Source organism: Simochromis diagramma, unplaced genomic scaffold, assembly GCF_900408965.1.
Source record: "Simochromis diagramma unplaced genomic scaffold, fSimDia1.1 OVJJ01000590.1, whole genome shotgun sequence".
NCBI lineage: Eukaryota > Metazoa > Chordata > Actinopteri > Cichliformes > Cichlidae > Simochromis > Simochromis diagramma.
The window spans coordinates 1,765,665-1,782,877 of NW_024387057.1; the positions used below are offsets into that span (position 1 = coordinate 1,765,665).

The window sequence follows — 17,213 nt, forward strand, 5'->3', positions numbered from 1 at the left end:
TGAGCTCCAGGCCGGTCGTACATTATCAGAATTCATGTGTTGTTTTTTTTTTAAAAAAAAAAAACGCGTGGGTCATAAGCAGACGGAGAACAAAGGAAGATTTTTTTGGTCTTATGTTAATTCCTCTGTGGGAAACAACCACAATACGCAGGTTTATTTTTGTATACATGGTTGAAACGATGATGCTGAAATCCTGGAAAGACCTAAAGCGAAATGAGATTTTATAACCGTTCAGTGTCGTACCGGCGTGCTGTGTCCCAGCTCCGGGGACCTCTCAGAGTCTGAGCTGTTGGTCCGCTCACTGAGAGGTTTGGACAGCTGTCTCTCCTTCATCGGAGTGCTAATGCGCTTCTGCCTTGGTGTATGGCCTCCATCCAACCTGGTGGGGAAAAAAGGAAAAAAGAAAACAAAGTCAAACTCATGAAATAAGAAGTTCAGGATTTTTCAGCATAGTCGCCTCTGAGGCCTCATTTTCCCTTTCATTTTATAAGCTTTACTTAGAGATCCTGAGTTGCCCTCAGAATTTACCAACCACAGGGTTTGTAAGCATGTTCATTAAAAGAAGGGGTTAATGCTTGAATTTGTAGCTTTCAAAGCAGATCCAGTGTACAGTTATAATGATATAGGATTGTCTTTAGCGTACATTACATTTTTTTGTAAACTAAATGCCCTCCTGGCAAACTTGGGGGATCCAATCTGGCACTAACTCTGCTGATCACTTAACCTTTCACCTTTCTGTCCAAACATATATTTATTCTGGCTCTAAAAAACAAGATGGCAGGGGTCATTACTCAAGCTAAAACTGAGCTGATTAGTAAAGAGGCCAACGCACAGATTAAAACAGCTAAACAAATGTATCTGGGACTAAGCCTTGGGTGACTTACCTCGGCGATGCCATCGGCTGTGCTTCACTTTTGCTGCTCTTAATGGGTGTACGGGGTTTTTCTGCCACGGACACCATGATGCACGGGCCGACTTCAGCGAACAGCTCCTGGTCTGTTAGCTCCTACACACAAACAGACACACACAGTCCACAGACAGGCTGTCAGTGTCAAAGAAAGGAGATACTGGCACCCACTTTTTTGTGTTTCTTCTGCTCTCTCAATCTGTCTCGCTTGCAGCACAGATGGCGGCGAATCCGCCTCAGAGTGATACCGACAAAGATCCCAGCACAACATTAACTCTCCCTCTTTGACACACTGACACTCATTTAAAAACACACGAGGAAAGTCGTACCAGCGTGTCGGTCTCAGACGGGATCTCATCCAGGTTGCGGCTTCGGGAAGGTTTCATCTTCTCCAGAAGAGGCTGCTCCCCCTGCTGGGAACAGAAGGGAGAGGCAGTCAGTCTACGGGCTTAATGAGCCTCGAGATTTGGTAAACAAGAAGGAGCAGAGCTCTCGGCTCTCGGCTTCAGGGAGAAAACACAGCAGCAGTTACGCCCAGAAGATGTTGGTTTTCGTCTGCCGTTTTAGGCCAGACGAAGCATTCTACACAAATAATTAGATAGGACCTACTTACTGAAGTGAAAGCAGCTCCTTCATCTTCCAAACACATATTTGAGAAAGTGTCCCAACAGCAGTCAGAACCTAAAAGCTTATTTCATTATGAAGGGAGGAACTGGAGCTGCCTGAAGCACATCCAGTGCCATCCATTCAAACTGAGACAGACTAAACACTTTTTATTCAGCAGATGGTCACCGTCAAAGACTTATTGAATTTCTGCTCCATTAAGGAAATGTTAGTGTGAAGCATTTTTCAAATTTCACATTTCCACTGCGCTCCCCTGCCGTGCTGACTGTCACCGGCTTTAGATTCTGGATATTTAGCACATCAATGCAGAGTCGCATGCTGTTTTTCATGCTTCTTGCTTCATTTCATGCTGCATTCTTCACGTACTTTATGGTACTATGTGCTACTTAGTCACACTGTTTTACTACAGCTTTATTGTTTTACTATCCTGCCACTAGAAGCACTTTGCAATCTTAGGTTAATGCCGTATCGCTCAGCTTCTCGTGTACTTTTACTATGACTTCTTAAGGCCCCAAGAAATAGAAGAAGTTATAGTATTCACAAGAAATCTTGAGCCAACCCTACGTTCTTTATGTTTGGCTAATAAAATGAGGAATGTGCAGCAATTTATTGAAATATGAATGAAGCATATTTAAGGACAGACTGCACAGCGTGCTGAGATATGCCACGTTTTCAGCAAATTACGTGTTTTAGTTGTAACAATAGTAGTAGAGCCTATAAAGGGATGGCTCAAGACTTGTGCACAGTACCGTATATCCAACACTACTAAATTTAATTGTGTATCAAGTTTTTTTTCCCCACAAGGTAACGTCAATGTAGAGAAAATACAAATACTCTTGAGTTTTTGCTGAGACGGACACAGGTCTCACTTTACACCAACGAGGCGAGCGCTGCATTTGGACACAGGTTTGAAAGCTTTCCGGTTGTAAAGTCAGATATCCTTCGTGAAGAGTTCACTGCGCTCTAACAGGTGAGGCGTTTCAGTGAGTTACTCACCGGACTGAACGTGTCTCTGCCCAAACTGCCTTTGCTGTTCAGGCTGCCGATCTCCGTCTGAGAGCTCGACTGAGACATTCCCTCAAAGAACGGCCTGAGCAAACACACACACACACACACACATTAAGTTTTTATTCAGATACTTACATAACACACATTTATTTTTTAATGATAGACAGAAAGAAAGAGCAGAACAGAAGAAAGTCAAGTAACAGCGGTGAGACTTCTGGGTTCTGGGTCACTCTGAGGGTTTCTGATGTTATTGAAAATAATGACTCAGACTGGGCAGCGATTCTGTGTCGTTTAAGTATGCAAAGAAGAATTTTTGAGCAAAATAATTATTATTCAAAAGTTCTGATCAAAGTTAAAACTGACCCAGTTTTGGCTCATGCCAAGCTTTTAATCTGCGGCTGTAATGAGCAGCTTCGCCCAACAGAGGGGGCTCTGAATTGTTAATGAAAGTCCTCTCGGTGTCTGTGCGGGTGAAGCGGGAGTGTGGGGGTGAATATTAATGTCGCGTCTGTGCCAGTGCTCGTACCTCAGCTTAGGTTTGGGCGTGCTCAGGATGCTGTCGGTCTCGTCCAGCTCCGGCCCGCTGTCGCTCGGGTTGTACATCTCCAGGCTGTCGTACAGCTCGTCCAGGTCCTCCTCCACCTCCTGGATCTGCTCCCTGGACACGTGCTCCAGGCCAAAACCAACCTGGGAGAGACGCACGGAGGAGAGGGTGACCAACACACACGGTCGCTGTGCAGCTTTGACACCTAGAGTTTCTGTTTATCACCTGAATCTGTCACTTCTCTTCACACAAACAGAAGCTATAAAAAGCACATCGACAACAGCCTCCCTTCCTTTAAATGAGCACTAATCTCTGTGCGTACAGGGGACAGACGTGTTGATACCAGCTGTGAAACCCGACACGGATCACTGCCCGTTTCTCTGTTGACACCACGGGGCTTTGCAAGCCCGCAATTTCACAGAAGCTGAATATCAAAAGTGAAAGACGCGAGATGCTTACATGCCAAAGTGACCTGGCTAACATCAGAGCGAGTCAGGCAGCTCAGCCTAACTCCTAAACAGGGAGCCCAGTTATAGCAGTGATTTGGACTTAAAAGGTAAGTATTCATGCATGTAATCATAAGCAATACAAGCAGGGATAAACAGAAATAACATGAGTTTGGACCAGCACTCAACTCCAAAAATGTTCACTTCAGCGTGGGAACAGAGACGTCACGTCTTTACGATTGAAAGCGCACTCAGGAGCCAGCCAGTAAACCACACACAATGGATAATCATTTGTATTGTTATCTGATGTGATAGCATAGCTGGTTCTGCTTTCATAATGTAACACTATCCGCCTGTGTGTGTGCGTGCGCGCATGTGTGTGAGATCATTGAGGGGGGAAAAACAAGGTGGAGATGCATTCATTAGAAGCAACCACCTCAAAGTACTCCGACAGGTGTTTATATGTCTGTGGACAGACTTTTCATTGTGATTGTGTCATAGGCACACGCGTGGCTGGCATCTCAATGAAAGCAGACTTGGACGGCAGGATATTTCCTTAAGGAAAAACACCAGCACTGTAAACAATATCATTACAGTCGCTGGTACTGGGAATTTGTGTAAAACACTACTGATCCATCAGTTCAATCACAAGCTGCACTTTTGTAATATTTGTTGAAATACATTGTGTTTTAACCTGCAGGAGGTCCTGAGTGTTTCAGATTGATGTGCATTCTCACGGAAAGCGTGTTTAGTGCATGATGTGAAGCTGTCCCCGCTGCTGCTATGGTGACGCTTTTCAACAAGTTTATGGTCTTTTTATGGGTCAAATGACAGGTGAGGTGTCAGGCCCTTTGTAGTGTTATTGTTTGTCGAGGGGATTGATTTAGTTATTAGGCAGTTGGTCAAATAAGGTCAAAGTCTTACTGCCTTTAGTACACGTGGACTGATGGTGCATCATCAGAGGAATAACTGTGAGACGGCTTTTGTCTGAGAACTCTTTACTAACGAGTCAGATGTGATCCCATTGCAAAAGCAGTTTGTTGTTCAACAAGGATAAGCTGGGGTAAAATTAGATTTCTATTGTAGTGATGAGTTTCCAGATAGTTAATAATTAAACTTATGGCTGAATCTATAAGAATCCAACTATCCTCTGCTCCTTATCTGAGTTTGGGCCACAGGGACTCTGGGGCGGTGGGGGACTGAGTGTTTCTCAAGAGAGCCCAGAGGTATAATCTCTCCAGCTAGTCTCCTGGCAGCCTTTTTCGGTAGGACATGGTTGAAACACCTCTTTTAGGTGACGTCCAGGAAGTATCCTAATCAGGACCACCTAAACTGACTCCTTTAGCCCACGGGGCCTTGACCTGAAAAGGCTACATTGGTCCGCAGGGGTTTGCTGCTTATTGGATTGAGCGGTGATCAGTGTGGAGGGCAATCCAATCCTCAGCTTCCATAACCAGTTTGCAGTACATGGAGCGTCACTTCTACCAAACCATCATTAAATAATCAGGTCAGATTTGACCAGAGGCCCTCGTCAGATTAGATCACACAGACTGAACAAGACCCACCTCTGAACTCCACTTTTGTTTCAATCTCAACTAAACACCTAAAATTTTATAACTCTGTCTTGTGCGGCTGTGATGTTTTCCCCAGTGACAAAATCTGTACACAAACAGACATAAACAACAAATATCAAACCGCCTTCGTGGTACTTAAAAAGTAGCAGAAAGAGTTTTGCTAGGATCAGCAATGTTTGTAATCACATGAATAAAGCAGAAGTAGATTTTCTGCAACACTGGTCACAGCAATACACATGGAAAATTTTACAATAACAGTGATCTGAGTAATTAAAATAAAAGAAGTCACATGTTCAGGCTAACACACGGTTAGATCTGTAAGATTTGCCTCTGCACAGCATTACAGCAGATCTTAAACCAGCTTTAATTAAAGAAAGTGTTGCATTCAATGTTCAGGAATTACAGACATTTTTATGACCAGTCTGTTTTCAGATGCTCCCAATTAACTGAACACAAGTCTAGAAGGCTGAAGTGTAGAGCTTATGGACGTCAGCAAATGCTGTTTCCTCACTTGGGATGCTTTGTTAGACCTTTAATGCAGCCGCTGCTTTTTTGTGGGTCTCTGCCTTCAGTAGCCAAAAATCTGCTCCGCTGAGTTGAGATTAGGTGAATGACTTGAAGAAAATCACATTTATTTGCTTTAAGAATCTCTTGAGTTGCTTTTGCAGTTTGCTTTGGGTCATTATTTGCACTATGAAGCACTGTGTGACCAGTTCTGCAGCATATGACTGAATCTGAGCAGAAAGTACAGCCCTGTGCACTTCACAGTTCATCCTGCTGCTTGCATCTGCAGTCACATCATTAACAAACACTACTGACCCAGTTCCACTGGCAGCCATACATGCCCTCGCCCTAACACTGCTGCCACTATGCTTCTCTTCCCATCATTCTGCTACGTTTTCATCTTAGTTTGATCCGTCCACGAAAAACTCTCCAGAACTGTGCGTGCTCTTATAGATGTTTTCAGTCCAAGTCTGATGTGACTTAAGTGAAACCGCTGATGGTTTTCGTGCACTTTGGCCGTCTTCTGTGCTCTTTTAGGCTTTTTAGTGTAGCTGAGCTGCTGAGTGCATCCATTCTTTCTAACAATGCACCAGACTGTAGATTCTTTTCGCTACTGAAGTTTTTGCTCTTTCTGTGACAGGTTTCCTGAGATTTGCAGGCTTAATGACGGCATACTTCACTTGCACCGACATCTCTTGGGCCTCATATTTAAAATCCCAGTGAAAAGCTACCAAATACAAGTTTAATTAACTCCAGATCTTTTATCCTCTTAATTTGTCATTGAATAATGAATGGATGGGCATCATCTGGCTGCTGTGCAGCGAGTTATCCAATTAATTAAAAAAAAACCTCGACTTAAAGCTGAAAATCTGCACGTTAATACCAAATCTGAAACTCCTCTGTGGTGGTGTGCAGACACAAAATTACACAAACAATCCAACTGTATGAAATCAAACAAAATCAATATGCCGTACACGCTTATACAAATAAAACAGCAATATTCCAATTTGCAATTTTGAAAAGCGACACGAGCAAGCACAGGATGCAAACACAGACGAACAAAATTCGATTTGTAAAGACACAGAGGGAAGGCAATGAAATTTTAATAGATTGTAACACACACGCACCCACTTTGAGACAGCACACACATATTTTGCTTGACAGAAGCACACAAACACACACACACAAACATCTTTGTTCTATTTTAAATTACAATGTCGTTGTGAGCTGTCAGCTGAATCTCAGTTGTTCTGCCACATCTCTCCCACACATCTCCGTGTGTCTTCAAAGCTCAACTGAAATGCACGTCGACTCCCAACAACCTGGCAAACGCACACTCTGAACCTCGCACATAAAGCCGAAGTGTGGACGTGTGATGTAAGTGATCAGGAAGGAAGAAGAGCCACGGAGAGGGGAGGGGAATAGAAGAGAGAAAAACAACGGAGAAATGAGCACCCACCTCATCTGTGACTTTAAACCTTTTCAGCAAGGCGACAAACTTCTGTTTGATGTTGGGTTGCTGTGAGAGAGAAAATGGGAAAAAAAGTCACAACGTGAAACTCGGAGATAGATGTTCATATCAGTGTGTGTGCGTGTGTGTGGGGGGGGGAGAACACGACAGCCTAGGGAAAACCGACAGGAGGCAATCTCCACGCACTTTTCACGCCTGATGAGTCAAAACAGCAGCAGTTAATGGATGCAGCATCACTTCTGCAAAGGAAAAAATGTGCCTCGTGTTATTACACTGGAATATGTGAGAGCGGGCCCGTTACCGAGGTTATCCAAGTCGACGCTTCCCAACACGAGATGCGTTTCCTGAATAATCGCAAAGGACTGATTATCTTATTCAAAAAGTGATCTGAAAAAGGAAGACGTAACATTTACTGAACGCGAGTCTGGAGTTTTTCTTGAAACGTGCGACATCTGTCCGACTCGGCAGTTCAAAATTCAATTAAATTTTTGCGTGCGTGACATTTGTGAGCCAGACGAGATTATCCTGCAAAAAGGAAGCGGATCTTCAAATGCACAAGTTATTTTTACCTCAAAAACTAAATCCAAGACTATTTCTAAAACACTACACTTTTTATAACCTGTAATAACCATTTGACGGCCTCATAGGTGAGTTGATATGCTTACTAACTAATTTGCACACGCAGCAGTTGCAGAGAAATGTTATAATTTATTGAGCCACCTGGGCTCTTGTATTAGCCTCTGGCTCATACTCTACAAACACATCACATAACGCCACCGTTGCTTTAAATGATAATGTAGTAAGCTCCAAGCAGCTGGTGACACTGTTGCAATTGCTCTGTTGACACAAAATAACTGCAATATGTTTAGAATAGGGGTTTTTTTTCCAATGTTGCAGTAAAGCTAAAGCAACTACATACAATGTATTCACAAATAACACATTCATTTCAGACATAAATGTATAAGAGTATACAAAAGGTTCAGCTAAACAAAAAGCAGAAACAAAGAAGGAATAAATCACATGGTCTAGTATGAATGGCCATGGGGGAGGTTTGACACCAGTGCTCTAATGTATTTACTGTCACATGTCAATCAATGGTATCCTGCGTTCTCATTGGTAGTCACTTTAATTGCTCACTTCAACCGTCAGAAAAGTTAAACTCAAGACCCGCCCACTATGTACTGCCGGCGATCATTTCCCCCATGGTTATTTGAAGTCATGGATTTCTATGGGGACTGGTTGCCATGGTGCCGCCAGTCACTGTGTGAATACCCCTTAACTCTGGACGTACCCACCCACCTGTTAGCTGTTAGTGATTTTGCCAAATGTCACTAACAACATTCACTGTGTGGCCCTACAAACTGCCCATTCACCTCTAAGCTGTAATAGCAGAACACTGTAGCAGTAATAGAGGTAGTTTATAAGGTAGCGAGCAGCAACCACCATAGCAGCTTCTGCAGTTCCTCCAATCACCACTCGAGGATGCTTCTAGAAGCAAAGCACACAGACTTTCATATCCAAATGATCAACATCCCTGCAGAACGTGCTTACAGCCCAGTCCAAAACCTGTTTCGATTTCAGCAGCACATTTTTTCCCCCTAACATCGATGTTCACAGTTGTATGACTCACCCACTGAAATATTAAGCAGCAACAAGTCTTAGCTGTTTGTCAGACAGGTGGATGCCAACAGAGGCGTAGCTGCAGCTCCCTGTGACTAACGTTTGTCCTTTCGGTATCTCTGTGTTCATCTATTTGTTAATGTGCATCAGTGATTTGTGGCTTTACTGGATTCTTACATAATTCTGCATAAATCTAATAAACACTACGATTTTTCGGGTATGTAATTACCTGGATCAGTCAAAAACAGATTATTCTGCATGAATATTTAATCTAGAAAGCAATTTACTAAATGTACTTTCCAAAAAATTGACTTTGATCCTATGATAGTGATCTAAATTTATATTAGTCAATGTGATTATTGCCCAACTGAGTTTACAAAGGCAGGACCTCTATTATTGTCCGCTGTGTTTTATAACTCATGACTTAGATGTCCTGATTGGACATGAAAAATACAGATAATGAACAAAAGGCATAGATTCAAATGCTTGGCATCATCCTCTTATTCTGTGACATTAATTTAAATGCACAGAGTCAAGCAGCAAATACAGCCGACTCATAAACACACAACTGTCCTTGCAAACACTGCAGTTCACTGTTTAAATATGAAGATTATTCTACCTGAAGCCATCTTTGGGACACGGCATGTTTTACTTTTTTTAAAATTAGTGGAAACCCAACAATCTTCGCATGTGTGTAAATCTACTTCAGGCCAAACGTTAAAATAAAATTCTCAGCGTTGTTTTTGGTTAAAAAAAAAAAAACAACAACCCAGAAACAAAACAAAAAAAGAAAGGAAGAAAAACTCCGTTTGGATGTAAAAAATGAAGAAAAAAAAAAGTACAAAGCAAAGCTTTCATCTGCAAAACAAGTGGGTGTCTGAGTGGCTGTGGAGAGTGAGAGTGTTTTGGAGGATTTGTCGCAATTTGCTGCTACGCAGTGGAGAGGGTCGGCTTCATGTCGGACCTCCTGGGGACGCACAGAGTGCAGGGTCTGCTGTAGGGGCTTTTAAGAGCGAGTACATATTTAATGTGTGTGTAGCAGTGCAGGTGGTTAGTGTGTGCATGTGTGCGCACGCGCGTTTGTGTGTTCTATAGAATCTACAAAGGTGCCGCAATAACAGCCTCCTTAGACAAACACAAGCACGCGCATACCAAATGCTGCCTTTCTTCTGCTAAGCTGCAGCTCTACCTTCATTTTTTCCAGGGTGATTTAAAAAAATTTAAATTGTGTTGTAATCTCTGCCTCCTGCTGAGCCTTTATGTACAGTTTTTGTGTGAGCGTGTGTGTCCGTGCATCCTCAGGTTAAAATCGGCCTGATTACACGTAGAGTGAATGAGCGGCAGAAAATGGATTTGCAGATAAACCAACACGGGAGCGAGCCAGGCCGAGAGAGAGAGACAGGAGCGGGAGGGGAGGTTGAGGCGAGCAGATAAGGAGGAGAGGTTGAATGAGGTGAGGCGAGAGGCTGCGCAGGAGGAGGGAGGGTTGTTGAGTCCAGTCAAATCAAATTTATCTGAAACGGCCGTCGCACGAAGCGGGTTTGCTGCAAAAGTGCTTCACGGACAAAACAAGCAGGTAGGCAGAAAAGCGAGTATAAAAGAGAGGGAGGATGAAGGGGGAGATCAGGGAGGGGGCTTTTCTTCTCCTTACCCTGGTGATACCAGCGTTGGAAGGCAGCTTACGCCTCGGCTTCTTCTTCCTCACCTCCTCGTCTTCATCAAACAGATACTGAGAAGGAAAAAGTGAGAGAAACACGAATGAGAGGAAGACGAGGAGAGCAAGTGGTGTTTTAAAGGTTAGTTCAAGGTCGCCAACTCCAGCTATAAGAAAAAAAACTAATGAGTCTTAGCGACACAATTTGTCTGCGTGGTTACACTGTTGCTCCTGGTAACATGGATACATTGTTTTTTCATTCAGCTGCTGGCTGAATGAAGATAACTCAGCTGAAGCCAAAACCACTATTTCTCTTTATTTTGTGTTTTTTTTGGTTGTCGTTCCTCCTTTTGTGCCAGCGAAACAAAGAAATGTATTTACTTATTTTTAGACATGGTTTATTCTTTTTTGCTCTTCGTTTTTAAACACTCCTTGAAGTGAAAAACTGAAAGACGCTTAAATTTATCAGATTGCTTGTCATAAAAACAAGGAAACACACACATAATTTAGAAATCTCTCAAAAACTCTTTTATGGCCAAATTTGAGCCGACACACTGGACCTCATGATGCTAAACCACTTAAAACAAAATATTTCTGTTCCGGAGTAAATAACTGTAATTATGCATCTTCATCAAAAAGTAATAATGTACTTTCCAGCTTTTTTCTGCTTTTTTCTAAAACAGTAAATTTAAAAAATTCACAGATAACAAAAATAATTATGTTTTAGTATTAAAAAACATTTTGATTAAAGAGCTTGCACATCCTAGCGGATTAATTACTGCCAAAATCAGTTTTTAGGCTTCTGTAATTACTAATACTGTGACTTAAACCTTAGGTGCAGCTCTAATAACTTAATCAGTAGGTCACTAAATGTATTCTTATTTTTCAATAGACTGATATCAGTAAACAAGGCTGATATTAGCCAATACAGATAATCGGGCGCTATATTCATGCATGGTCAGTATTTATCTGAAATGTAGTTTCTTCAGGAGAATTTTTCATAATATAATATCACAATCCTTTAATGTCATTAATGCACTAACCAAAGTCAGTGCGCATATCTGGAAATCTGGCAACACTGGCTCGCCGTGTTGCCAGGTGACAAGTAGAGCAGAATAGATGTGGCTAACTTGGCCGACCCTGGCGTTCAATTAAAATCAATTAAAACAACAGCTTGTGTTTATCCCCCCATCTGTCTCTCATTTAGCAGTGTTGAAATGTCCCTCAAAACTCAACTTAACTTGCCCTTGGTTATATTATCATCAAAGCACACAAAAACCATGAAAACAAGAAACTGAACCCCAGCTCTGACCCGATTCCTGCTTCAGTATTGAAGTTAATTCTTCACCTCTCTACCGTAACGCCCTGCGCTCCGTTTATCCTCCCTCTTGGCGCTCGGATTCCCTCCGTCTCTCCCTTCTGCCTTTTCAATCTGGCCCCCAAAAGCCTCATTGCTCTCTTCTTATCTCTCCATGCTGTCTTTTTGCTCCTTTCAATCTCTCGCACCGATGGGCGCCAATTCCCCTTACGCCCCCCTGAGACCCACCGTCTTCTCTCTCGTAATCTCAGAAAGACGGTAACATAATAAAGAAAGCACCAGTGCTCCGCTGATCATCACACCAGTGTCAATGTGAACTGATGCTCCTGGAGAAAACCCAATAACCCCGTCGGTGTGACCAAATCTGGACGACTCGCTTTTTTTGTCGTTCCTGTGTCTGTTTATACAAAAATATTTATTTGTAGACGTGGAAATCAGTGGGAATTATGGTATTGGTTCAAATGTGAGTGCTGGGTTTTTGATTTTTAGATGTTTTCATTCTTTGTAAAGGTGTAAATATAAATTATTTATGATCTGTGCTGCTCACATAGTTTCAGCAGCCGTTTCCATGATGTAAAACAACTTGAAAATGGAGGGCGAGGCATTAATATTTAATTAAAACAACAACAACAAACTCGTGTTGAAAAGTGCAGAAACCATATTAGCTCAAATGTGATGGCATTAAATGTTTTCCAAAGCAAGCAGAGTGACTGCAAGATTAACCATGAAGTGATTGTTGTCCTCATCTCAACACACCTGCCCGTGAATGGGGTCATCGCTGCCTTCCTGCTCTGACGAGTAGCTCTCCTCCTCTTCTTCAGAGTAGTTGTCGATGTCTGGAGAACGATCTAGGGAGACGCAGAAAAAGAGACGCCACTGAGGAATGGGAGCAAACTGACAGGAGGAGGGCAGACACAGACTATTAGAGAGAAAGATAGATTCGGTGAGATGATGTGCGCACCAGACATCTTTGCTTTAGGTCCCTCGTGATCGATGGGCTGACTCGACAGGGAGTAGACTCTGATCTCAGCCACGGGCACTGAGGCATCCTTCACCTGGCTGTGCAGCCCCAGGATCTGGGCACCCTCGCTGGGGTGCTGCATCACCTTGAGGAAGGAAAAAAGCAGCAGCGTTTAAACGAGATCAGAGTCAGCTGGATTAAATGTAAATGTATCCACATTCTAGCTACGTTTTTATCCACAAGTATCCACAACTTAGTGTGTGCTAGCGCCTGTATGAGATTTGAATAAAATCTCGACGTTCTCTTTAAAAGAAACTCTTCCCAAATGAGCGTCTGAATATTCAAATAGCAGCATGCAAACAGAAACAAGGAGACTGAAAAAACAAAGAAGTCAGATAATCTTTTTAACTGAATTATTGAGGATAAAATCTACTTATTTCCATTCTTGGTCTTCCTGTACAGACAAAATAGGGATACACTGGACTATACATCATTTAAACAGCATTAGACGAGGAGGGGAGACAGCAGTGAAGCAATAGAGACTGGCGTGAAAGCTCTGCAGATGGAGAGAAATGCAGAAGCTGAATCTGAGTCGAACGACAATAAAGAAACCGGGAGACAAAACAAGGCTGAGGAAAATGAACAAAACCAGACGCCGACAGAGAAAGCACGCACAGGCGAGGCAGAGGCAATCAATTCTCTGCGCGGCTGCAGCAAAGAGCAGCGCCACGTCTGCTGTGTGTGTCTGTGTGTGTTTGTGCGTCTAACCGAGTGACACCCAGCCTCTCTCAGGAATCTGGTCACACTCGCACATTTAATGGAGTCTGAGCAGCTTATTATGGAGCCAGCCTTAGCCAAACATTCAAGGAGAGAGACGTTGTTGCCGTGCATCCATTCACCTACACTGGCGCACATGCTGCCGATAGTCTCCCGAAGCTTCCTGCAGCTGCTAATTTTAACCATTTTCTCAAAGAAAGACAATTATGCAAATCTGTCAAACAGCATGAAGATGAACATGCGTGTCTGAGAGGAACACAGACGTAATTCGACTGCTTTTCCCCTCATGAAGACGGTAAAACCCACAGAAGGATTCAAGTGCAGGCGCATCTTCTGAATCTTTATGCAGTTTTAAAAATTAAAGTAGTTAAATGCCACCTGAGCTCTTGATGCTTTATTTTCTTCAGGTAGTAAAAAATTAAATAGCAGTAATGATGACTTTAATATGATTTTAATATATCTTCAAAGCCTAAAAGTCAGAAACATTTATAGATATTGATTAAATTGAGAAAAAGTAATGAAACCAATGTTTTATTTCTCAGTATCGTGAAAGCACACGGGCAATAAATGACAAGATGATTTTAAAGGAATTGTTATGTCATCTCGCTCTCACACTTCCACTTCTTACAAAATTGTGCATTTTTATGGAGGATTTCATGGTGCTTAAAAAGTGACAACCAGTAATTTTACACCGCTAGATCTTTGAATAACCTCCCTCCACCAATGACATCACATAAAACCTCCAACTGAAAGTGAGCCTGTGTGGTTTGCACGCTCTACCAAAAAAAAAAAAAAATTAACAGTAATTTAAAGCTTTAAAGTCAGACTCTCTATTTGCCTCGTACAAATAAAATAAAAAAATCACAACTCACACAATAAACCCCCTGTGAGCATCGTTCATGTACGAACAGATTTTGGTAGATGTCCAAATAGTCTGGAGATAGTTTGTAACAAAGGTAATAAGGAGTCGGTTCCTACTGTGCAGGATTTAACAGTAAATCACAAGCTAACAGCTCTCTGAATGAATGAATTTCGGGCTATGTGTGAGTCAGCTTCACTTTTAGATTCAGACTGGAAGCCTTTCACACCAATTGCCTCTAAAGTGTTTACTACCAGGTAAATCAAAGCCATTCATTACTCTCATTATTAGTCGCTTTGATCGTTCGCCTTGAAGTTGAGAAAGATGATCTTGAGTCCTGCCCACTAGTTGCTAGTTTGCCCATATTTCTACCACATTTTTGAACATAGTTGCTTCACTTTCTATCGTCTCTGATGGCTGTGAATCACTTCCAGAGTGGACGTAGTTTCAGTCCCCAAAGAAAAGTCCAACTTCAAAACATGAAAAAAAAGGCAGCTTGACACCAAAAAAACCCCTAAAATGTGTGGGTGGTCTACTGCCAACCTGCTCCTGTGCAGCCATCAATCTTTAACCACCTCACCAGTTTAAGCTTTTATTAGGGCTCAGGATCACGGCTGCTTGATTGACAGGTGAGAGGAGCGCAGGCTGACTGCTAAACTTCACCTCGGCCGCTTTGAGTTGCTAATCTCGACTTCAAGGTATCTGTGGTGTTGGTGGCTTTTGTAGCATTTTGTATGCAGACAAATAAAACAGCTTCCTGTGTGGTCCGAGACAATAAGAGCTTGTCAGAGAGGTCTGTGCTGTGTTTCTGTGAGTGTCTCATTAGTCTGTTATTGTGCACTAATTAGCGGCCATCCTTCTCTGTAATGTAAACATATAACACAGCTTATTGGCGCACTTTACCAACTAAGCTTGCTACGACTTCAATAGAAAACTCAAAGCTGCAGAACAGTGCTTCACATCACACTGACTACTCTGCCTCTGTATAACATTCATGGCCGTGTCACACTTGCTCTCAACAGTAACTTTGTCGACACACTTTCACTTAGACGTAACTTATGTAAGTATTTTATTATGGCCCATAACTGAAGGCAGCTGCTGAGCTTGTGTTCATTTATTCAAACAAAGCACTGATTGCAGTGAACACATACTGTGCAGTGTGACGGTTAAAGATAGCTATACTCAGTCTCCAAAATACATGGCAGCTTCTGAAAATTTCTGCAAAATGAACTTTGTGCATTTTTTCTGTGGATTAAATTTGCCATCCCACGAGGCATCGGGGGGCTTTGGTGCACATGTGTTGAGACACCATGAGTGTATAGAATAGTTAAAAACAAAAAAACGTAACTGAAATTACACATTTTCAGCACTAACAGTCAAAATAAAAGAGTTGCGCAAATCTACAAATCTACTATGGCAACTAAATGAAAGGAAACTGAAGTGTGAAGAAAACTTCAAAATAAAAGCAAAATGAAAACAAATGAAGAATTCTAAATATGCAAAAACACGCAGCCACTGTTGAACAATGTTTAGTGAGACTCGAGGAATTAAAGGTTCAGAGCCCGCTCAAACGAGACGTAGCCCATAACTACGACTGCAGTGAGTCCATCACTCCACTCAGTGATTTAAAGAAATCGACTAACCCGTTAACCTGGTTCTCGAGTCTCACCGTACCTCGTTGGTACAAAAATACTACTTTGTAGCAGTTAAACTGTGATATCCTTGGTATTTTTCGACGATTTATCTAAAGAAAAGGAAACAAATGATGTGTTCTTGCAACATGCTGATAGTAACAAAGTGCCTAAAGATACAATTGTTATCTGTAATGTGTAAACACAACACTGGTTAGTCCAGAGAGACTGGACTGAAAATATGTGGAAAAAGCAGCCAAACAAAAGCTTTTAAAGACCTTCAGAAATCCTGGAGAACTTTTGCTCCGTACCACTTTTGCGCTGTCCTGAACTTCTTCTGAGTTATCCTTCATTTGCTTCCCAACCAGTCACGGCTTCTTGAACCTGGTTCTGGAAGTTTCTTCCTGTCAAAAGGGAGTTCTTCCTTCCCACTGTCATCAAAGTGCTCGCTCGTAGGGGCTCATCTGATTGTTGGGGTTTCTCTGTATTATTATAGAGTCTTCACCTTACAATGTAACGTATAAATAAAACTGAATTTGTAAGATTTCAGATTCAGAAGCAAAATGTTTCTGAAATCATGAACAGGTTCAGCAGTTCATTCTCCTCCTGCTGCTTGCAGGGTCAGTGGAAACTACCTGTCATATTAAGGCAGCACAGTGCCATCAACATGACATTTCTCTGTGACTCTGAAAGCCCACGTGTGTCCCCTGTAGCGTATCATTTTCCTGACACACACACAGAGCTTTAGGCAGAATATGGCAGCAGAGTAACTTCTGCTGTGGCTCAGAGGGAATGAGTTTGAACCTGTCGTATGTACGAGTCTGAATTTATGGCCTGTGCCCTTTATAAAGCACTCAACAGACAAATTGTCTGTTGAGACTGGCTCTGGAATAAAATGTGACTTTATTATATATGCAGGGACGGCCATGGACAGCCAGCAGGCACCAAAAACATAGTTTAATCAGGACTGGAAGTCTGACTTAGGGTTGGATGTATTATAACAGCTCACTCTACCGTATTTGGTTCAGTTCCATCTACAAAGACACTCCTGTAAACATGAGATCAGGCCCGTTTGTTGAGTGACTGTGGATTTATGTTCTTTTCTCTCCATAAAACATTTTATGTGAAGCCAGAGAGTTGAAGGTGTTTTACACATTTAATAATCCTGACTTACACACACACACAGCTGGTGAAAGCTAACAGGCGTTCCTAAAGGACAAAGACCGTCCACACGTGCGCACACAAGTACAGACGGCATAAATCACCAGCCTTTTAAAGCAGTTTCATATCGGAGGAAGCAGGGAATGTGAGGAGC

The 17,213-nt window shown here is 42.3% G+C and overlaps 1 protein-coding gene across 3 annotated transcripts in view; it reads right to left on the reverse strand.

The window, feature by feature from the left end:
* The window catches only part of LOC120742009 (phosphofurin acidic cluster sorting protein 1), a 75,241-nt gene that overhangs the window by 9,229 nt on the left and 48,799 nt on the right, over positions 1 to 17,213 (reverse strand). For 2 of the 3 annotated variants that reach the window (XM_040045161.1, XM_040045163.1), the window contains 9 exons: positions 12,632 to 12,776; positions 12,427 to 12,518; positions 10,350 to 10,427; positions 7,067 to 7,126; positions 3,066 to 3,226; positions 2,528 to 2,621; positions 1,237 to 1,320; positions 885 to 1,006; positions 244 to 379 (listed from right to left, as the gene is read on the reverse strand). In XM_040045161.1, the coding sequence (XP_039901095.1) occupies positions 244 to 379; positions 885 to 1,006; positions 1,237 to 1,320; positions 2,528 to 2,621; positions 3,066 to 3,226; positions 7,067 to 7,126; positions 10,350 to 10,427; positions 12,427 to 12,518; positions 12,632 to 12,776 (972 nt within the window). The remainder of the gene's footprint in view (positions 1 to 243; positions 380 to 884; positions 1,007 to 1,236; positions 1,321 to 2,527; positions 2,622 to 3,065; positions 3,227 to 7,066; positions 7,127 to 10,349; positions 10,428 to 12,426; positions 12,519 to 12,631; positions 12,777 to 17,213) is intronic. The other variant, XM_040045162.1, reaches the window with a different exon arrangement.